The 22,460-nt window shown below is 40.8% G+C and overlaps 2 protein-coding genes across 2 annotated transcripts in view; both read left to right on the forward strand.

The window, feature by feature from the left end:
- The first annotated feature begins 644 nt into the window (after nt 1-644).
- ivd (isovaleryl-CoA dehydrogenase) lies at nt 645-9,084 on the forward strand. The gene is made up of 12 exons (XM_075448262.1): nt 645-931; nt 1,858-1,947; nt 2,147-2,198; nt 2,310-2,479; nt 2,589-2,682; nt 5,298-5,428; nt 5,596-5,692; nt 5,794-5,887; nt 6,445-6,526; nt 6,655-6,759; nt 6,996-7,068; nt 8,138-9,084. Exons 1-12 carry the CDS (start codon nt 800-802, stop codon nt 8,269-8,271), a joined length of 1,254 nt encoding a protein of 417 aa, XP_075304377.1. The 5' UTR covers nt 645-799; the 3' UTR covers nt 8,272-9,084.
- Nucleotides 9,085-13,747: 4,663 nt separating this feature from the next.
- Nucleotides 13,748-22,460, forward strand: part of bahd1 (bromo adjacent homology domain containing 1) — a 34,726-nt gene continuing 26,013 nt past the window's right edge. The window contains exon 1 of the mRNA XM_075447551.1: nt 13,748-14,123. The gene's annotated coding sequence lies outside the window, so the exon portion shown is untranslated. The remainder of the gene's footprint in view (nt 14,124-22,460) is intronic.

Below are 22,460 nucleotides of genomic sequence, written 5' to 3' on the forward strand. Positions count from 1 at the left end.
CTCTATGGTTTCCATTCTTCACACATTCAGGTCCACAAAAAAATTGTTTAACTCACTGGATAAAAGACATTTGATTATTTTGGTCTTCATCTGAACCCTGTGTTTGTAGTAGTTTCAAGTCCCCTCTTTGTCTCTGAGGTGAAGGGCTGACGGTGGTGTGCATTGTTTGACCTATAAACATCTCTGTATGGATGAAAATCCAGATAAACGTATTTAAGGATGAATAGAAAAACATAGCTGAAAGGAGATTTCTATGCAAAACAAACAAAAAAAGAGGATTTGATGTCACCCCCTTGACAGGTAATATGTCAAGTAATTTATCAGGTATAATAATGAGTTGTAGTAATGTTTTGTTGCAGGGCAAATAAAGCAAAAATATTTACACCACTGAGTGGAGGATCAGAGCTCCAGAATCTGCTTATGCTGATTTAAATCAAAAGTTTGAGAGGAATCTTTTTCAGGTACTTAAGTGCTCAAGTAATTTTTTTTATTTTATTAAAAAAAAATGTTTTAATCTACCCTTTTCATACATTCAAATGTTACAGTTTTGGTCATTTATAGCCCTGTCCACTAGACCGCGCCAGTGCCAATACATTTGATTACGTCGCGGTAATAAAATAGAAGAAGAAGAAGAAGAAGAAGAAGGCGGAACGTCTACGTGAATTACGTGAATTACGTGATACTGCAAAATAGTACCAGAGTGAGCCTTCTTACTTTCCCTGTAGTAAAGGGCAGCCAGCGACCATCCAAACTTTAGGTGTATCTCTAACACTTTATCGAAAGTCCTGTAAGCAGCACAATGTTTGCCGTCAGAAACGCTCTGCGCCTCGGCTCCAGGCTGTCCATCCCCGCCGTGGCGAGGAGAGGATGCGCCGGATCTGCCATCCCGGTGGACGACGTGGTGAACGGACTCACAGAAGACCAGATACAGGTTAGCTATGGCTAGCTAACCAGTGCTATCAAAACAAAGTTCGCTCCTGTGTACAGATAAGCAGTTGGCAGTAATACAGCCCAAAAGTCACATGGAAACAAAGCTCGAATGTGCAGCAACATTTAGTGACTTTTACAGTAACAAAACATTGTTATTAAAGGACGTAGTCCGCGTGATGTGATGACATAACATTAGCTAACAGAAGCAGACAGACAGTCCTTGATCTTAGCAGACATTTAGCTTGTTGGTCATCTGAAGAACAGAGGTCTCACTAAGACGAGCTACCAAACTATGTTAAACGCATTTTCTGAACGCTTGTTTTCCTGAGTTTGTTATTTTTCTCCTGGTTTGATTTAAACCAGTTCAGTGGTTTGTCCTGATACATGGAAGGTTACAACCAGCTCATGGTCGTGGGAAAGTTTTATAGAGTTAAAGACTCTTCAATGAATGTTTTCCAATCTACATTTATACAGTTAAACGTGTCTGTGCGCAGATACAGTCAGTGGTACTTTGGCACAAAGTGAAGGAGACGGAGAACTGTCAGGGAAGAGAGGAGGGGGTGGAGTTCAAACAAAGCATCTGATTGGGTGAAAGGGTCTGTCCCATAACACTGCCCTTTAATGTAGTTAGATATACCTGTAATGTCAGTTATGATACCTGTGAGTTGTTGTAAAATATAAGATCGTCACATACAGTGATATGACAAATGAATGGAAGAAGTTAAACCTTTGACTTCTACAGAAATTGGTGGGTTTGTCTTATTAACATAAGACATTTGTGTCCGAGTAACAGAGTGCTTTCACTTTAACAGATTTATGAAAGAGGTTAAAGAACAACATCAGAGGACATCCTAATCAACTTGCAATTTTCTGCCTTTTTATAATCATTGATGACATTAATGTGCTTGTTTCCTGTCCTGTTCACAGCTAAGGCAAACAGTGCGTAGATTCTGTGAAGAAAAGCTTGCACCTTACGCCAACGAGATTGACAAGATGAATGACTTTCCAGGAATGCGGGTGAGATGAAAAGCTACTCTGTTAGTGTTCCCTAAAGTCCCCGATTAAGAGATGTTATTCAGAAAAATGCGGCCCATTTATTGAGCATGGTTCATTCCACACCCCTGCTGTGTTTGTGGACCATTTCTACTTCAAATTTATCACGAAATAGGGGTAATATTTCTGTTCTGGTAACTTTTTTGGATTGTTCCTTCACCAGGATTATTGGAAAGAAATGGGGGAGATGGGACTGCTTGGCATCACTGCTCCAGGTATGATTGCAGTTTTGTTTTTTTTTTTACGTGCAGATGGCGGTTCGTACAATTGCAGATTAGTTGGTATGCTGTGCAAATGTATGAATTATTGCTCTATAATCCTCTCAGTGGAAGATGGGGGCACGGGATTGGGCTACTTGGATCATGTCATTGTGATGGAGGAAATGTCACGCGTGTCAGCAGCCATTGCTCTCAGCTACGGTGCCCACTCAAATCTTTGTGTCAACCAGTTGGTGCGTCACGGCAATCCCAAACAGAAGGAGAAGTACATGCCAAAGGTCAGTGCCCAGCATTTCCCCCGCTGCATGTGATTTGAAGATGCTTAGAACTAAGCAGAGAGTCGATTTGATTTAGAATTTCGCTCATCTCTGACTTTTCTCTTGCCAGTTAATGACAGGGGAGCATATCGGAGCTTTGGCCATGAGTGAACCCAATGCTGGCTCGGATGTCGTGTCCATGAAATTGAAGGCGACGAAGAAAGGTAGCACACTAAGACAGTGAACAACTCTCCTGCTGTAGTGATACAAGCTTGTGATTTGAATAAATAAATAGCTGTTTTCAAAGGTTTGGGCAACCCTGGGGTCTGACTTATGTCTACACGGATGACAGATCTCAGATAGAATAATACATAAATGAATAGATAGATAAATAGAACTGTTCTGTAATTGCACCTTACAAAGCCTGCATTTCTGAGCCCGATTTTGGTAGCTAATGCAGCTTGCACTGTTGCTCGCTAACATGCTTTTTAACTCGGTCATGAGTTGCATGCACGTCATATTAAAAGGCTTTTATTTAGCTTGTCTTTTGAAGCCGTTCAAGAAAGACATTTCGTGGACATGGATTTCTTTTTTTTGTTTGTTTCCTGCCCCTCACAGATCGACAAATACATGCTGCGTTTAGGTGTCAGTGGAAAACTGGGGCATCTGTGCTTTACAGATACGCTCCACTGAACATCCCCTTCACTACTCACTTGACCAAGTAACAAATCACATACGTTTCTTGTAACGCTCGACAGGCTTTCAGTCTCTCGGGATCTCTTAACGTAAACTGATGCATTGGTTTGGCCGATTAATCTTTGTCGACAGGACCTTTCTACAAACTACTGGCAGAGTTTGCCTTCAGTCCTTTTTTTTAATCTATTTTTTCATTCAATTTGTTAACATTCACCAGTTTCTGCATTTGCAACACATTCCGAAAAAAAAAAGTCTGACTAATCGGGATTTAATGTAAAAGTAGTGTCCATGAAAGGCTGAGTCTTTGGTAGTTGGAGTTAAATTCACAAATGTCACTGCAAAGAAAAAAAAAAGAAGAAGCCTTATGTTCAACTCCGAGGCATCTGGGATGAAAAAGGAGTATTGAGGTCTGACCCAATCGGCACTAAAGCTCTCAAGGACACCGTGTGATGCAGTCCATGCTACATTTATATCCGCAAGCAGTCCAAAAGCCAGTCTCCGTGATGGTATGGGGTTGTACCAGTGCGTCATTACATTACAAATCGTTACAAAGGGAAGTTTGCAGAAGGCTGAGCTTATGCTGACATAGAATGTGTGGAGAATTAAAAAAATACAACGATAATACCCTGTTCTGTTGCACACATTACGATGTATTTGCTGGAAGAATGGGACGAAATAACACTGACATGCTTCATCACTTGTTAGCCTCAATACCAGAACGTCTTTAAAGTGTTATGGGAAGGAAATTCAATACTGCAAAGTGGTAAAAGCTTCTTTTGGAATGTGTTGCAGGCCTGAAATGCAAAGAAATGATATATATAAACATATTAAATGAGGCTGATGATACAAAACATGAAATATCACGAGCTAGAAAATAAAAGTTATGGGAAATATTGGAATTACTCTTTGTTTTTTCCCTCCATTTCATTCATGACTTTTTCTGTTTTCTCAGAGCACATCAGATGTTATTAGCAGCTTTTAGTGCAGGTATTTGGCCGAAGGATTCGCAATAATATGTCCGCTGAAGAGGATGCGCCGACTTATTTTTCACCAATATTAACACAACTAATTCTGTCGAGTCAAACTTGCAACAAAGCCAAATGTTCATATTTCAATGAATCCCCACGAGGCCGAGGAACTGTATCATGTGTCTATTTAAGTTAACACTGCGGGTCATGTCACTGATAAGCTTTACTGCCTGATAAGACAAGTACTTAGGCTCTTAAAAAGCCGCCTGGTACATTCCTCCAGCAGGGAAAAAAAAAACGTTTTCATGTCGTGTAAAGTGTTTTTGAAATGTCTTCTTTTATGTTTGAAGCTTTCTTTAGATGTAGTGCCTGAGTGAAGCAAATAATAAATTAATATATGTGCCTTCTAAAGTTGTATATAGAGATTTTGGAGCGTTTGTCAAGTGCATGCACAGCACGTTGCTGTATAGATAAGTACCGTCTCGTACTATGTCTGATTCTGATGAATTCATCTCTTCAGATGAAAGTGTGGGGGGGGCGTAAAAAAGCATAATGCACCTAAACTACTCAAATCCTTTGAAATCAATGTGAGCAAATATATTCAAACATGAATGCGAATTCCTTGGAGACAAAAAGATTTGAAGAGAGAGCTCACACAAACTATATCAGTAGCTAGAAGAAGCCAAAGGTTTGATCGGTGCTCTTTGTGTTTGTCAAATAAGTGACGGCAGAAAATGTGAAGTCACTAGCAGAAAGTTAAAAGAAATGGAAACGTGGCTGTGGTGTGCTTCCACAGATAAAACACCGACTGACTGAGACGTCATTGCTCGGTGGTTCCACCTCTTTACCGTTCTTGCTTTGTAAACAGCGCTCTTGTTGATTGTAGCAGAGTGATGATGGACTGGTGCTGTGCGCTTTAATCTGTGCGGGTTCAGGCACGGAGCCTGAGCTGTTTGACAGCGGGGAAGGTTTGTCATCCAGTTGTGATGGTCTAAACATTTTAATAGGTAGTTCTTACACAACTGCAATCACACCTCTCTTCTGAGCTACGAACAACTTTAAATGCACGCTCGTGTGTAATTATGCCATCGGAGGTCTTTCTTTGGATCCAACTCTGTTTTAATCTCTCAATTTTCATTACATTTCCTTTGTGTGTTTTCCTTCTTTCTTTCCAGGTGACTACTATGTTCTGAATGGCAACAAGTTCTGGATCACTAATGGGCCAGATGCAGATGTCCTTATTGTGTATGCCAAGACGGACCCTCAGGCACATCAGAAAGGCATCACAGCGTTCATTGTTGAAAAGGTAAATCCAGCTGACAGAAGAAGGGCTCTTTTGATCTACATCTTATTATGTGCATGCGAAGGGTTTACATATTGAGCTCTGTTCTGCGATCAGCATTGCGTTCTGTTACCTTTAGCACTTTGGGCATTGTTGGTATATTCCTGTGCTTGTTTGTATGCCTCCTTTAGGGCATGCCGGGCTTCTCTACCGCACAGAAGCTCGACAAACTCGGCATGAGGGGGTCCAACACCTGCGAGCTGATCTTTGAGGACTGCAAAATTCCAGGCACGAGTTGAAAGTGCATCCATTTTTAAATGTGCAATGAGGTGTAAACTGACTGCTTTATGAAGATGTTTTTTTCATTTATTTTTGCCTGTCTGTTCCAGAGAAGAACATACTGGGTCCATTGAACAAAGGCGTTTATGTGATGATGAGTGGTTTGGATCTGGAGAGGCTGGTGCTTGCATCTGGACCTATTGGGTAAGATTTTTAAAACTGTTTTAAAAAAAAAAAAACAACAGGAAAAATAGCTGGAACACAAGTATTATAGAATAAATATTGTACATAGAGTGGAGGTGTTACCATAGACGGTACATAAAAGATGGACATTGTTATCACTGTGAGCTGTTGTTTTGAAGCCTGAAGTTCAGCATTTGGCCGGGCTGGATGTTAGCAGCCTCCACGGGATCACTCACCTGTCACTCAAATGTGTGGAAGCGAATGAATAAAAATACGATTAAAAGATAAAATGAACTGTAGGAATGAGGAGCAGGCATTTAGTTTCACTACAGCTGGTGCCTCCTCACCGTTCTGCCGGATATTTTACCAATTGTCATTCGTCCTCAACATTTGTACCCCCCTGTGCTGACCTCAGAATTGGGTTTTCATGCTCATCCTGAGAACGAAGAACTGACAGCTGCCGGTGGCTTTACCATTGTATTCAACCTTTTACTGAAACATTTATGATGCTACAGTTTGGTCAGACTCGACTTGAATTGTTCTCCATTCTTTAAAGTGATGATGGATGTCATTTTCAGTATCATGCAGGGAGTCTTGGATGCTGCTATTCCCTACCTTCATATCAGAGAAGCCTTTGGACAGAAGATTGGACACTTTCAGGTTTAGCTGTCATCTTTTCCTTTTTATTAGAATTTGAAATCGCATTATTGGTACTGATTTATTCTTCAGGGTTGAAGCTGACAGATGCAGACTATAAAAGCCATTAACTGACCTGATCTGTTCCACAGCTGATGCAAGGCAAGATGGCCGACATGTACACCAGGCTGAGCTCCTGTCGGCAGTATGTGTACAATGTTGCTAGAGCCTGTGACAAAGGACACTTCAGTGCAATGGTGAGATGGTTTGATGTTTACTAAAATGAAATGTTTATAATGTTGTCAAACTCCTAAATTCAAGGCTCGGAACTTTTAAAAGGCATCTTACAGGCTCGGCAAATGCTCCAAATCGATTTCACAGTTTTGTGGTTTATAGTTTGATCTTTAAACTTTGGCAGATGCCCGTTTAGTATTATTTTGGAGCTCCGCATTCAGTTAATCCTCGGTGACTGTGATGGATTTTGTCGTTACAGGATTGTGCCGGAGTTATCCTGTATTGTGCTGAAAATGCCACTCAGGTTGCTTTGGATGGAATTCAGTGTTTGGGTAAGGGCCAAGAAAACTAAGGGAAACTTGAATGTGTGACAGTAATGGCTGACTAGATATTTTATGAGTAAAGAAAATGTATAGAAGAGGCTTTAATCCTCTTTCAGATGTCAAAAACAATCTTGTCCATTGAAACAACGTGGACTGAGGCATAAATTGGGTCTGAGGTTTATATCCATTAGCTTATTAAACTGTTAAATGTGAGAAGACTCAGCTAAGATAACACCAACACTCAGATACTAGATGGAGTCACGCTGGTGTGAAGTTTTTGAATCAGTCCTGCAATAGGGATTTAATCAATGCGAATGATTATTTTGGCACTCACACATAATCAGATATCTTGCAACCTTAAAGGGATAGTTCGCCTCTTTTGACATGAAGCTGTATGACATCCCATATTAGCAATATCATTTATTCAATTTGACTTACCCCCTGCTGCATCCTGTGAGTCGAGTTCCTCGTTTTGGTGTTGATGAAGGTAGTCCAGCTAGTTGGCTGGGGCTTAAAAAATAAAGCGTTTTGCTTCTCAAAACAATATACATTCAAAAGAGTAATACATTTGCATCATAAAATTGTTCATCCAGAAAAAGTCAGACCTCACAATCGCTTGGCGCTATTTTCTCTCCCTTCATATCAATGCGTGCAGCCACCTGCCGATAGCCGCGCCTGTTACGGTGTTTACTGCTCGGTCTGCACTTCGGTCTGCATGGTCTACACAGCCCGTAGTGATACGAAAGTAGAGAGAAAATAGCGCCAAGCGATTGTGAGGTCTGACTTTTTCTGGATGAACGATTTTGTGATGCAAATGTATTACTCTTTTGAACGCATATTGTTTTGAGAAGCAAAACGCTTTATTTTTGTGGCCCCAGCCAACTAGCCAGAATACCTTCGTCAACACCAAAACGAGGCCGGAACTCGGCTCACAGGACGCAGCAGGGGGTAAGAAAATGTTCATAAATGATATTGCTAATATGGGATCTCATACAGCTTCATGTCAAAAGAGGCGAACTATCCCTTTAACTGTCCACTGTAACATAACCGATACGTAACCTGTGCTGCTTATCCACAGGCGGGAACGGCTACATCAACGACTACCCGTTGGGGCGATTCCTACGAGATGCAAAGCTGTATGAAATCGGCGCTGGCACGAGTGAAGTCCGAAGGATCATCATTGGACGAGCGTTCAACTCCATGTATAAATAGACACCCGAAGGAAATGGCAAAGACAGACTGAGTGGTTTGTTGTGGATGAACTGTTACTAACGCCCAGGACCTTAACTGTATGAGCTGTTGCTGCCATTAAGATGGGTTTTCACATCACATGATTCACTGGCATCGTGTTCATATGCGCTACACTGAAAATGAAATAACTCAAGAGTTGACAGTAAAAACATGGCTGGCAACAGATAAAATGAATTGAATATCGATCTATGTTAAGTGGCCTTGATCATTAGTTTTTTCTTTTTTGCTTGGCTTGCTGTAGCCTCGTGTACAGTTACTGAATAACCACTGATGCCATTAATGGAGTACATTAAAATTGAACCTTATCAGTGGGAAGGATTCTGGACATTAACTTAAACACTCCTTAGCTCCAAAAACAGGTGCTGCTTAGACCAAGTGATTATCGAAAGAAAAGGTACAAATGTAGCACATTTATTGTTCCCGCCATAATCATTACGGTCAACACAAAAAGATCTGATGATTTTATTCGCATCTTCTCCTGTAAATTAATATTTTGTGTGTAAGGTAACTGTAGTTCAAAGTCTCATAAACTCCTTTTTCGTGATTTTGAATTAAAACCGAAATGATCCATAATGATTAGCAGTTGAAGTCTTTGTATTCTGTCCTGGGGTTAGAATCATTTTGTGTACTTTTGGGATCAAAACCTTGCCTGATAAAAGTCGGTCCATCTGTAGGAAACCTCTGTGTTCTGCTCACGATTTTATGTAGATGTACAGTATGGAAATGTGTAAAATATATTTGTTTTGTTTGCAATAAATAAAAGTAAAAACTATTTATTTTTTCCTTTTTTCTTCTTCTATATTTCAAATGTTCGATCGGCTGAACGGTTTAGGCTAAGCGCCACTTTAGAAAGCTCTTGAAATTCTTCATAACATAAAACACTTTCTGCGCCACCGAGAATAATCTGAAGTTGAGTTTTTGATACTTAAGATTCCTTTTATTATTTATAATAAAAGGAATATGTGGGGTTGCCAGATCTGTACAATGGAAAAGAAATAAAGAGAACTTTATTTTGGCCATGTTTCTACCAAACACCCCTTCAATTTAATCCATTAGATAAGCGTTACGGTGCAAACACCCTGGACTACAAAGTTCATTCCAGGATGACAAATTCAATACCTCAAAGGTAAACGACCACAGAAAACAAGCTTACGGTGACTTGAAGTAGCTGTAAAGCCCCTTTGGGAACTGAGGGTAGTGAATCTTTGGATCGTCACTGAAAAGCAGCTGCTCTGGTGCTGCTCTTCTATACACAGAGACAAAAGTGATCATTCTGTGCATGGTGAGTGACGAGCAAAGAAAGATGCAGGTCATTCACTCACAGTGGAAAAAACACCCTTATATTAGAAATATGAAATGTCCATGGTTGGATATTTGCAGCAAACTTCCCAAAAAATCAAAAGCACAACTCATGCCCATTAACTATATTTACAGTTGTCTTGAAATAATTTATCAGCAATGTGTTGTTGTTTTTTTAATGTTTTTGATGTTTACTTAAACCTATTGAAGTTCCAGCTATATGCTGAATCCAGGCTCTCAGCTTTGATTTTAGCATATTTACATCTCAATGGTTGAGAGAGTTTAACAACTCCATCTATTTGATATTTCGGGTTTTCTTCCTCTGTTTTGGACCAAAACCCATCAACTCCAGTTATGAATCCGCCCTTTAAGCCCACATTCATTATAAAACTAGAACAATGTTTCGGTTGAAAGCCAGAATAACTCAAATTCGGGCCAGTATCCAATTATTTTTGGACCAAAACACTGTAATATCATAATTTTCACATGTCGAGATGAAGTTTGAATACAACTTATTTTTACAGTCCATCATATTTAGAGTTCAAGAACTGCAACTATGACTATAACAGATGTAGCTGTAGTTATTTTGGCTTCTGAAATGTTGTGATATATAAAACATTACAGCCAACAACTCACTTCCTCTTAAATCTTTCATCTTTCTCAAAGTTGAATGACCTCTTTATTGGTCATTCCTGCAGCTTTCTCGTCTCTCTCTGTGACCTGCCGCTGACACTTCTCTGTCCATCAGCTGTGAAGACGGCCGCACCTTCAATCCATCTACTGCCATTTCACCTCTGTTGCACGCTCAGGCTGACTGATTTTCTTTGCGGGATGTCTTAACCCCCCCCCCCCCCCCTCGATGGAGATGAAAGAGTAATATTACACATCTGATAATGTATGAGGCTGACTGCACTTATCCCCAAATACATGAAAGAAAAAAAGTAATAGAAAAGATTTGTCAACAATACATACATGCTTCTATGGTCCCTCTGTGTCCACTGAACATAGAGCTCCTTGTTTCCAGAAAAAGCAGTGGGGGGGGGGCAGCAGTTCAGACAATGATGGACCTATCACAGTGCATCTGAATAATAAATGGGAGCTGTGTTTCAGGGTGGATTTTCCCCATAGAGGATATAAATCAGGTTCAGACAGTATTATTGCTAAAACACTGAACTTACCAGACTGGAATGAGATCATGTAAGTAAGAAAATGAGTTAGACTATATGCTCTAACAATCCTGCTCTGATATTAATTTGTTATACGTATAGGACCTGAAAAGCGATGGGACATATTCATTCAAAGGTTATTCTTTGTTACAAATTGAGGAACAAAATTATGTTAAAAAATTCCGTGAGATTACAAAGGAAAATAAAAATGAAACTCAGAATCAGGTTCCCAAAAGCAGCCGCTTTGCTACTTAACTAGTCTACCCACAAATTAAAATGTGTGCTCAAACCAACGTCCTAGAGAGTGAGCAATGCGGTGAATGAGAACTCGAACAAAAGGCAAAGTCCGTAATCATCACTTATGGCTAGCGAACAGTGCAGACTCATTCTTCTAAAGAAGAACAAGACAGGAAGTTCAGAGTTGAGAGTCACTGTTAGTGAGAGGACCTGTAGTTAATCAAGTTTCATCAAGACAACTTTTTTAACTTTTCAGAGACATACTGCACGGCTGCCCTGACAAATTTACATGTGACTAAACCAAATGCAACAAAAACATCAACCAGCTGTATCAGCACGTCCGTATTCTTGTGTATATCTTTCGTGGGCGACTTTTATTTTCTTATTCTGGGATTTTCTGTTTAGCAGTTGTACAGGTGAGGTGGAGATACTGCATTCAGGTTGGAGGTTGTTGCAGAAACCACAACCTCTTACCATTAATGGCAGAAGGTACAGGCTCGGAGCTGAACCATTTAAAGTGTTAAAAGTGAAAGAATAAGTTGATCACTTAAAGCAATTAATTGGACAGGATATTTACTGATACATTGTATAAGAATATGATTTTTTTTCTCTAATTGTAGACTGACTTACAGTAAGGGTGAAGATATTGAGTTTGGTTTAGAGTTTGCTACGGACCTGTGCCTCAAAGCAATGAGTTTATCCAACCCTATTATATTTGTATCCCCTAGGAAAACACAGTGTATACAATATCTTCTAGTTTATGGCTTCTCTGATATGTTTGTAGGCTATAGAAAAAAATAGAGAGAAAGCCCTTTACGACCACTTTTCAGCACATACAAGAAAAAAACATGGCAGCCACGTGAAAAAGAGGTATTTTCTCCAATTCTAAAGTTTGACATATCAGGACAAAATATCATCTGTTCCTTACCAGGTCTTTAAATTATGTATAGAACAACAACAAATGACACATTACCCCGTTCTCTTGAATATCAAACAAAAAACGGAGCTTAAAGTGCATGAGCAGCATGTAAATAATTACTGCCTGCACTGGAATTAAGGAGGTTAAGTGACAGCCAGGAGCTGCTAATCAAATACACTTGATTTGTGAAGTGTGAGCACCTCTATAAAAGCAGAGATTTAGGCAGTGTGCTGGCCTGGAGCATTCAGGTGTGTGTTAACGCTATGCCAATGAATGCAATGAGACAACGATTCCAAACACAGCAGCAGATCCACAACTGAATGAAACTGAAAGAGTCGAGATGTTGCGATGATCCAGTCAAAGTCAAGACCTCAACCTGCTCTTAATGCTATGTTGGGATCTTTAGACAGCTGGGCGTTAACGACACCCCAATGAACTGAAACCGCATTGCAAAGCAGAATGGAACAAAATTCCTCCGCAGACTGACGACATCATACAGAAAACAATAACTTCAAGTTACTGCTGCTGAAGATGGCTCCACAAGCTACTGAATCATGGGGTGTTCTTAGTTTTTTTCACATTTTGGCTTAGTTTTTAAAAAACTGATAATGAACTGTGTAACTGTTTGACCTAACTTTGAGACCTGGTAAGGATCAGATCTATTCCTTTTATTATTTTCTGATAACCAAAACTTTCGAAAAGAAAGCGGGGAAAACATTAGATTGAGTTTCAGCCAAAAGATCTTCTTCAGTTAAATATGTTTATGATATGCTTTTAAAGGAGGTGGTGGTGCAACCAGAGGGTGATATGAGGAGGTGTGAGAAGGATGCCATCACCCCCGCTAGCAGAGGACCTCTCTTTTCAACCTGCCTTGTCCTGTCACCGTGTGTTGTTTTGTGTTGTGGGAACATGTCGGTGTTCCCACCGGGGTAACTCTGCCTCATTAGAAAACAAACACATCACACACACTGTGTCATAGCAGCACAGCTCATCATAAAACAGAAAGGACTCCTCCTATCACAGACAAGCAAACTGAATGCATTCAGTAAAGGCCTTCCAATTTGAAATGTGCAAGTCTGACCTTTGTGCACCAGCATTATCAACACATATTTATTAGATTAAATGCATTCTTCTTTTACAACTACAAAGAGGGAAAATGAAAGTTTCCTCGGAGGAGAAACATGGCTCATTTTTTCTGGATTATAACCACTTTTTTGGAGGCATTATCCCATTTTTCCTTTAATCATAAGTCACCTGTTGGCTTCACTAACACATAATGATGCTTTTTAAAAATAAGTTGTCTTATCAATGAACTTTTCCAGCGTGCAAACAACTCAACAATCTGTCACTTCTTCACTTGTTTGAGGAAAGACACTTTAAATCACGTCACGTGTTTCTATTTTTTTTTTTTTTTAATTTTGGAGATTAAACTTCATCGTTCATCGTCACAGCTTTAACCTAAAAGCAAATTTTGCAGGAATTGAATCTTTATTCGACGTTATCCAGGACAGACTCAGAGGTTCGACTGGATGAAGTGACATTAGAGAACAGACAACAGCTTTCTGCACCACGCAGTCACATGACAGAAGAGCCAGAGGTGAACACAGATCCTTCCTTCAGTCCTCAGCGGCTCAGCTCTTCCTGACAGGTTTAATACGAAGGGGCTTTAAAAACATTAACTCGGTGAAAGCCATCTGTCAGACACAGAGGGGCCGCTGATGGGGCCGCTGACATGTGGACGACGCGTCCGTGGCCCTTTAAGAAACTCCATGTTTTCTCTACATGATGCGTCAACATAAAAAAAAAAAGCGGATGATGCTGTTATGTAAAAACATGCCGAAGTGAGCCGTAGTTTGCAGGAGCTCTGCTGAGTGTTTTGGTTCGTTCTTATTTAAAAAAAAAAGGAAAAAAGCCCTGTTGGCGTTTTAAGTTGGGTCGTGTGGAGGTTTTATTTATTCTTTATTTTTTACGCGCAGCGCGTGGAGCAGCGCAGTTTGGAGTGGAAAGAGAGAAAAAAGAAAAAGAAAAACAGGCTTCAGCTGATCAACACAACATGAGTCGCCTCGGTTTTCCTCGTACACCTGACGCATCTCTCTCTCGCCCTCTGGAACTGATCTTCCTTTTCTAAGGAAAAGGAAACAGATTAAAAAAAAATCATCTCCGCTGGGTTCAATCTTCAAGCCTGCGAAGCGGTAAGATAAAATTCTTTTAAAAAAAAAACGCTTTTCTCCTCTTATCACCACTCAGGCTAAACTGAAAGTGTCGAGCAGGACGGGATCGAGCGATGAGGCTGCTCAGGCTGGAATAATGTGTCGGCTTACGGGCGGGCACGCAGCTCCTCGCGCTTTCTGCTGATCTGGAACCCTCGAGGGCAACTTTTGGCGAGCTCCGCGGCGTCCGCTGCCACCCGTGGGCAGGTGGAAGGGTCGTGTTTTGTCGTGTTTTGTCGGTGGAGTGGAGGCACGGAGCCTCAGCTGAGACTCCGGCTCGTGGTATCAGAAAATGTCACACGAGCAGCTTCATCTTGAAGCTACGAAGCTTCGACTGCCGCGGAGTTCGGCTGTGTAGGTTTCCTCTTAGGTCAAAGCTTTGAGGAGATTAAAGAGGAATAATATTGTTTTTTTGTTAACAAGGCGTGCTTTTGTTTGGTTTGGATGTGGCGCTGACGCAGTTCAACCGTCTGAGAATGTATGCAAAAAAAAAAAAAAAAAATCCAACCCATTTCTGCTCCTCTGATGTAAATACTTGTTGATATTCTGCGCCAGTAAAGTTAATATCTGTTGGAGTTCCAGATAGTTTGAATGGAGATTTGGTTAAGTACCCCTTTTGGGTTGTAAAATCCTCATAGAAATCCATAAACTAACAGATTGTGCAGTAATAACTAACTCGGAACTCGCTTCGGGACGATTTGTTTTCACAATTCCTACTTTTGATAAAGTTAAGCTGTTTTTTGCAGGGGACACTTGCAAATAACTCATCAGACACTCCTTTAGGCATGATACAAGGGGACATTTTGACTTTAATCGGTGGGTGAAACCTGCTTTTGGAAAAAGTATTCTCTCCTGCTGTTTGTCACAGGCTGACAGGCCATCATGGTTATAATGCCTCACATACAAGTTGCCCAGTGAGTTCTTCTAAATAATGTTGTTTGTGAACAGAATACTCTTGACAATGGAGCTCTAGTTAGTTCCCCGCTGTGGGTCTTGACACGGCTGTTATAGCAGCATGCTGAGCTTTAAAAAAAAAAAAAGCACCGGCCACACATGAGCTATAAAGCTGGTTATCAATCCTGGACATAATCCCATTATTTCTGATGAACTGTTCTGCCTCGTGGCCACACAGAGAGCTGGAGGAACACGAGGCCCTCCCAGCTGTCCCAGAGGGGACAATACTTCAGATGCAGGCCACATGTGGTCAGAGGACAGGACAACAAGACCCGAACAGAATTGAACATAATAGGCGTTGAGCACTGTGGCTTATTGACGTCCTCTTTCTTATTAAATCCATTAAGCTATTTTTCACAAGAGGAATAGGTGTTCTAAATGTGAAAACGACTTGCCACCCACAGCTACGCTGGAAATACTGGCAGGCCCTTTTCCCCCGAACCATCCCACCCTGTGGGGGGCTGCTGTGTGGTCGTAATCACACAGAGGGATGTTAAATATGATCCAACAGGAATTCGCAGCACATCAGGCTTGATTTCTGAATGCTGTTCAGTTTGTTTTGTGTGTTTTTTTCCCCCCAGAATAATCGCTTTTTAACACATTGTCATTGTTTGTTGATACACGACTTCCTCAGTTCCGCAGCGGTGCGTGCATTTAGTCGCTGCTGTTTGACTATTTCCACTTCACAGAGTCCCAGAAGACCAGACTGCATGTTTTACATTTGGAAAAATAAGTCCTAAGAAGATGTAAAACTGCACAAAGTTTCAAAGTTTATAGACTAATCTGATTACATCACAGTAAGGATATTTCTGTCATTGGGAAATATCTTTTCATCCAGCTCCCTGCTGAGGACTACAGACTAGATAATCCAGGTCAGGCTGATTAAAAAAGAAAACGTTACTGCTGCACGCTGAAATCACTTCCTTGTGTTCACCTCACTGTTTAAACCAAAACGTACACCTTTTGATTCGCCGTTTTAAAACCAGACGAAAAGAATTGTACACGATCAACTGCAGTTGGTCAACAAGCGCCCTGGAGCTTCAACACTAAACCCTGAAAAGGTTTGGATTCTTGGGGCAGATGCTCTCTGCACCCTGCAGGGAATCCTTTCTTGTGATATTTGCATATATATGCAAACCAAAGGCAGACGGTACAGTAAGATTATTCTCACACACGGATGAACTGGTTGGGTTTGCCACGAGGAGCTGATGATTAACGGTTATTTGATGAGAAAAAGGGAGGGCAGACGTGTGCGGTGCATGCAGCCCTGTAAGTGTGTGGATTGCTGTTTTAAAGGAAATGAAACAGACCCATAGTTGCTCAAATAAGTGCAGTCAAAGTTGATGGAATCCGATCGTTTACGGTCAGTTCTGCTGTGTGCAGCTCTGCTGTGAAGGTGGAGTAATGAGGTTTTGCGAACAGTATGAGGATCAAATGGAAATTCAAAGTTTAGTTCAAAGCTCTTTTTTACTTTGGTTAGATATATGTGAAATCCACTCGCAGATATAAAGAGTGAACAGCATTGATTTATGAAAATTCAAAATTTCCATTGCTTGTTGTTCACTGGTGGTCCTGCTTTCTAAGTGATTGACCACTATTTCAGTCATTTGGGTTTGGTCTCCAAACTGGAGGGAGTGTTGGAAAGTGCAGAACTCCACCAAAGCCATTATCCCAGGCTCGCCTAAATAATTCTGTCCGGTTGTACGAGCGTCTCTCTGGTCTGAGAGAGCAGGATAAGGTGTGCTGCACTGTAGCCAGTAGTCCTCTAAAACAGAGGTCTTCAACAGCGGAGGTACTGCAGGGGGGTCGCGAAATCTTTGGTTGATTAGACGATTTTTAACATTTAAAAAAATAAAAATAAAAAAAAATAAAAAATTTTTTTTTTTTTTTTTCTAACAGTTTTTTCTCACAAATTGTGTGCAAACGTTTGCCATCCACAGATGGTTTGAGGATTCATTGTCCCATCTACATGCATGTTTAAAGTTAAAATCTGTGGATTATTTGAATAGCTTAGTGTTGTATGCAAGATGTTTGTTTATAAATGGCAGTGGCACGGCCACCCTGTGCCTTGCACATGTTTAAAATAAAAACATGAATATATTAACCTGTGTATTATTTGAATAGCTTAGTATTGAATGTACAATAACAGAGTAGCTATGTTTATACACAGCACTAGGCCCCGTTAAATATAAAACACAATTGTATGCCATATAAATAGTAGGGGGGTCCCTGCTCCAACTCTCCATCAGTTTGGGGGTCCCTGGCCTGAAAAACGTTGAAGACCCCTGCTCTAAAAGCCATTAGCCAGCCTGTCTCGCTCTGTCTCCGTTTCCCTGACTCACCCTGGCGTGGTGTCAAGACACAGCTGTGAAAATTACAGGTCTGTTTCATGGAAACGGAGAAGAGGAGGCAGGGCTGTTGTGGAAGGAAAGAGAAGGAGACCCGCAGACTGGCGTCAGCTGTCCACCGGTCCACAGCTGCAGTGTATGTGGAGCTTTCAGGGCCAGGGTCCTGCTCACTTCACACACACTGGGATTGTTCTCATGGGGTGGGGGTGTGTGTGTCTGCATCTGTGTGTGTTTTATGGGTCTTTTTGGCAGAGGCCAAACAGAACAGAAGCTCTCAGTGAGACTAACAAACGTCAGGCTCCTTCAGTGAAAAGCACATGGCACCAAGCGTCCTTCAGTTTGGCAGAGGCTAAAAGCATGACTGAAGCAGTGGCAGGTGGGCAGGCACGAGGCCACAACCCCCCCCCCCCCCCCCCCCACTCCTTCTTCCGCTGGGCTCAAAATCCAGCGACAGGCCTCCCCTATCAGAGTCATTGTTCATGACGATGACAAGAATCTCTTAGAGTCTCCACTCACTGTGATGCGGTGTCTTAATCCATCACTCTCTTGTCTTTTGCCCCCCTTGTCACTGTCTCTCACAGAAAGTCCATGTCTAACTTCTGTGTATCTACAAGGAGCTGTCAGGCAAAGAAAAACAGGAGGCTGAACATGGAAAAAGAAAAAAAAAGAAAAAAAAGAAGCCCCATCTGATTTTTAATGAGTTTGACTTTTCCCCCGCTCGGTGAGATGTGAGGTGTGAGATTCCTTCCCCTCTCCTCTCCGGTGCTTCCCTTTAGATTTTTCTGAATTCAGTCTTCATCGCGCTCTCTATCTGGTCCTCTTTTTCTTTTTTTCCTCTCCTCCCTCCTTTCTAGTCAGGCTGCCTGGCATCTTACCAGGTCTCTTTGAAGAGGAACAGTAGAAGTAGATAATTACACTTCCTGTCCTGGATCTGCTCTGTAGTGCTGAACTGTCATCCGTACATCTGTAGACTGCATGCTGAGGCTGGCAAACAGCTCACTGCCTGCTTTGCTGTGTTGCAGACTCGAGGCTTTAGGCTTGATGTTAGCTTCCCTGTTTTCCTGAGAACTTGGGTTTTGAAGTTGAGTTTTGATTCTACACGTGTGCAGTTAAGCGTCTTTAATAGAGTCGGTTTACAAAAACCTGGGATCATAATTAGAAAATTCCCTTTTACTTCCTTTTGAGCTGTCACTGTTTCAGACTCACTATGTGGTCTGTCTCCCCCCTCGTTTATTCCTTGTATTTTTCATTCAAGATTCAAAAGTCTTTCTTTTTGCTACCTGGCGTGGCCAAATACAGCCTCGGATTTTCTTTATTTCGTTTTTTTTCAAACTCCACATAAATCGGCATCTTTTGTGAAAGAGTTATTATCACACACACACGCAAACTGGCCACTTGTCCCCACCAGCCATGCATGACACAAACATTTCTCTCTCGCACACTACACGGAAGGCCGTCGGTGAGCAGGCAAACAGTGAGGCTGTTTACACCTGATATTAACATGCGTCCTGGGTGATGTGGTCATACAGCTGCGGGGGAGTCTTTATTCTGCAGAGCTGTGCTTTTGTGAGCTCTGAAAAGCTATTGATCTGGTGTATGTTTTACGTTTGAACATGTGCACAGTAAACAGTGTTATTGTTTAGGTCGCTGAATTTAATATGTGATTTTTACGTGAATATTACTCTGCCCAGTGTGCCCAAAATTGATGTTGAATCACACAAGACGTACATTAGAAACCAGGAGTAAGCAGCCTGATGAAATGATGATGAAGTGGTTAGAGGGGATAAGACTGCCTGAGTGACTTCACTATGTGACTCATCATACTGGAATCCTATTTTGCTTCCTTTTCTGCTGTATTCTAAAAGCAATCTGTCTTCATGTTAACACTGCTACATTGCTACGTTCCCATGAAATCACTCTTATATACTATGCAAAAGTCATTTTCTAGATTATTCTTAATGGTATTTCCTGGGAAATGACCAAAAATGATTGTGACTTATCCTGAATTCGAGGACTTGTACTGCTTTTGTATCCAGTAGGAAGCGAGTTTCCACGGCCTCTGTTTGTTCAAAGATGCGCCTAGATGCAATATGCTGATCTTTTCAAAAGATTTTTAAATCGTACATTTTCTTACTTTATTTTCTCCAATATAAAGTGTGTAAATGTGGTTTATTTCGGCCTATAGGTTAGAACTGGTTAGAAACACTTCTTTGGTCCTTTGGTGTCTTCACCAACTTCTTTATAAATGAAGACCAGCTGAGGTGCTGTTGCATCGTTTAATTATTAGGGGCTTTAATATCTGACTTTTGAATCATAACATTAACTCTTTTAAAGATGTTTTTATGCATCATTTGAAGAGTTTCACACCATTTTGTTTCCGTTTCAAACAACAGCAGTTATTGTCTTTAGCTCCTCTGGAAGATCACTCATCCCTCACCTGTAAGTGATGATCATTAGTGACAACCCCTTTTTCCAAAGCTTATGAAGTACCAGGTGGGGGATATAAACTTGAAGAACACCAGCAATGACAGACTTTGTGTGTGTATTTGTGTGTGTATTAAGTTAATTTTGCGAATTGATATGAATAAACAGGGCAATAATGTTATTTAATGCTCAGAAGTTACAGCACAACCATTCGTTTGAATTAGTATTTTTGGCTCTTTGACAAAAGTACAACAAGCCTATTATCGTCTTTTAAACTGCTGTTTGACGGTAGAAAAATGTGTTTCTCTTTTAATGTGTGGAATGAAATAGTTAACCCTTTCGTCAAAAAAGTGTAGTTTTTATTTTTAACCCATTCGGACCCGTGGCTTCGTTTACAAACAGCCTTCTGGAATCGGAGGGGTTTCCTGGAAGACTGAAAAATGTTCCCTAAAACTTTTGTCATCCGTGGAGAAAACTAGAAAATGAGTTGAAAGTAATTTTTTAATTTAATACTTGAGCTTTTATTGTACATTACTGACTTTGCTGTACTTTTTTTGTTTTTTTAAATGGTAACCGTGTGTCTTTAAAGGTGTTTATACAACATGTTCTGGGGCTTCGGGTTATAATGGATTAAGAGGAAATGAAAGCTTAACTGTAAGTTTAAAAAAGAAAAGAAAAGAAAAAGTACTTACTTTTGAGAGCAGAAATAGTTGTGGTGGCTAAATGCTAAAATGTAGGTTAAGAGTTCTTCAGTAATATCAGTTACTCAGTAACATTCAGCCTTGACACATTCGCTGGCAGAAGTTGCCTTCATGAACTGCTGGAATTCAGTTAGTTAGGGGCTAAATGCACGTATAAACAGTTGTGCTCATAACATGCTTTAAAATGATATTGTATTGAAGTTAAAAGAAAAATTCTTAAGTCTTTCTGTGTATTGAAAAGGTCCACAGAGATCCTTTTGTTTCTAATCAAACGTTTTCCTTACGCTGAGGCTGCGGAAGTCTGAAGATGTTTGTTCTGCGGTTAAAGTCTGAGCTCTGACTTTTCAGGCGGGGTCAAGCAGAGAGGGAGATCAATAAAGTATTACAATGTTATTTCACTCTCCCTGATGCCATCCCTCTTCCTTCACGATGAAAAATTCATCACTGTCAGTAAACATCTCCTGAGATAACAGCTTCTGGGGCAGGACTTTGTTAAAATACGGATGTAAGACCAAATACAGAGGAGTTTGGAGATAGCTGAGGTGGAAATGATGCGAAACACAGTGCAAAGGATCAAATCTTGAGAGGAACCATTCGTGTTTTGTTTTTTTTCAAAAGGCTACACATGATATTTTTAAACTGACAGAACATACTCTTCTGCTACTCACTCACTTCTCTGTTGCATCATGTATTGGCTGTCAAAGGGAGAAAAACTATGAAACCCCACAGAGTGGCCACAGCTCTGAAATTTTCAGGGACATTTTGTGGTGGGTCTGCATGGGAAAATGCAAATTCCCACATCAGACTGGAGTTTGGGTGAACTATTTTATGCAGCCAGCTCTCTGTTGTGATGCCCACAAAGTGTCAGGATGAGCCCACTTGTAAACCGAGCAGGTTTGAGGAATTCATTGTGAGAGAGTGTTCAGGCTGTTGTTGCTTTACGCCTTTTTCCTCTTTGCTTATTTATTGGCTCTTAATTATTTTGTCCAAATACATGAAGTGTTGATATATATGAAAAATGATAATCAATACTTGTAAGTTGTCTGCAATAATATATGTATGCAGTAAACGCAACGCTGTGATTTCAGAGGCATATTTTTGCATTGTGTTTTTGCCTCACACCAGATATTTACCAGGATCTCACAGAGACAATATCCTGCTGTGTTATACCCGTTGCCTTCTAAAATGTCTGGAACACCTTCTCTGGACATTGTTCAGAGTTTATCTGTGAAAAGGATTTATTGTCCGCACTTTTTCATCAAGCAGCAAAGTTGTAGTTAGTCCACTTGTGAACAGCTGGCAAATATCTCTCTCTGGACCAAATGAAAAAAAGAAAGAAAAAAGGGTAATTTTACCAAAAATGAAGCTCCAAATTAATTATGTTGTGCATTATATGACATATTAGTCATTATCAGTGTTGGGAGTAACGGCGTTTAAGTATAACGGCGTTACTAACGGCGTTATTTTTCCAGTAACGGAGTATTCTAATTAATTACTTTTCCCATCGTTACAACGCCGTTATCGTTACTGAGAATATAAAGTGGCGCGTTACTACAATTTGGTTGTAGGTTTTACGCTACACATCAGCTGCATGCTGCCAGGAGAGAGCAGGGGTGGGGATGATGACCATCGGCGTCGCGAGACCCTTTTCACGGGGGCACGTGCCCCCCTGTAGATCTGAGGTGCCCCGGTATCAGTGACGTGCACAGGAGAAAAAAATAATATAGGCAAATATGATTTCATATTTCAACATGATTTTCTGTATAATTCGTCATTTTGATTGAAGTTTCCAAAAATAAAGTCTTCAGAGTCAATCATTCAGATTCACCAGACACCTGGAGATTTAGGCAAAAGGGAGGGGCGCGGGCTTTGCGGGGGGCAAGCAGCACGCT

Source organism: Odontesthes bonariensis, chromosome 17 (genome assembly GCF_027942865.1).
Source record: "Odontesthes bonariensis isolate fOdoBon6 chromosome 17, fOdoBon6.hap1, whole genome shotgun sequence".
Lineage (NCBI taxonomy): Eukaryota > Metazoa > Chordata > Actinopteri > Atheriniformes > Atherinopsidae > Odontesthes > Odontesthes bonariensis.

What these genes read in the sequence shown, in the direction of transcription:
- ivd (XM_075448262.1), top strand. Translation starts at nt 800, where the DNA reads ATGTTTGCCGTCAGAAACGCTCTGCGCCTCGGCTCCAGGCTGTCCATC. An exon ending in ATGACTTTCCAGGAATGCGG is followed by an intron (nt 1,948 to 2,146) that starts GTGAGATGAAAA and finishes TTCCTTCACCAG; the next exon opens with GATTATTGGAAAGAAATGGG. An exon ending in GCTTGGCATCACTGCTCCAG is followed by an intron (nt 2,199 to 2,309) that starts GTATGATTGCAG and finishes TAATCCTCTCAG; the next exon opens with TGGAAGATGGGGGCACGGGA.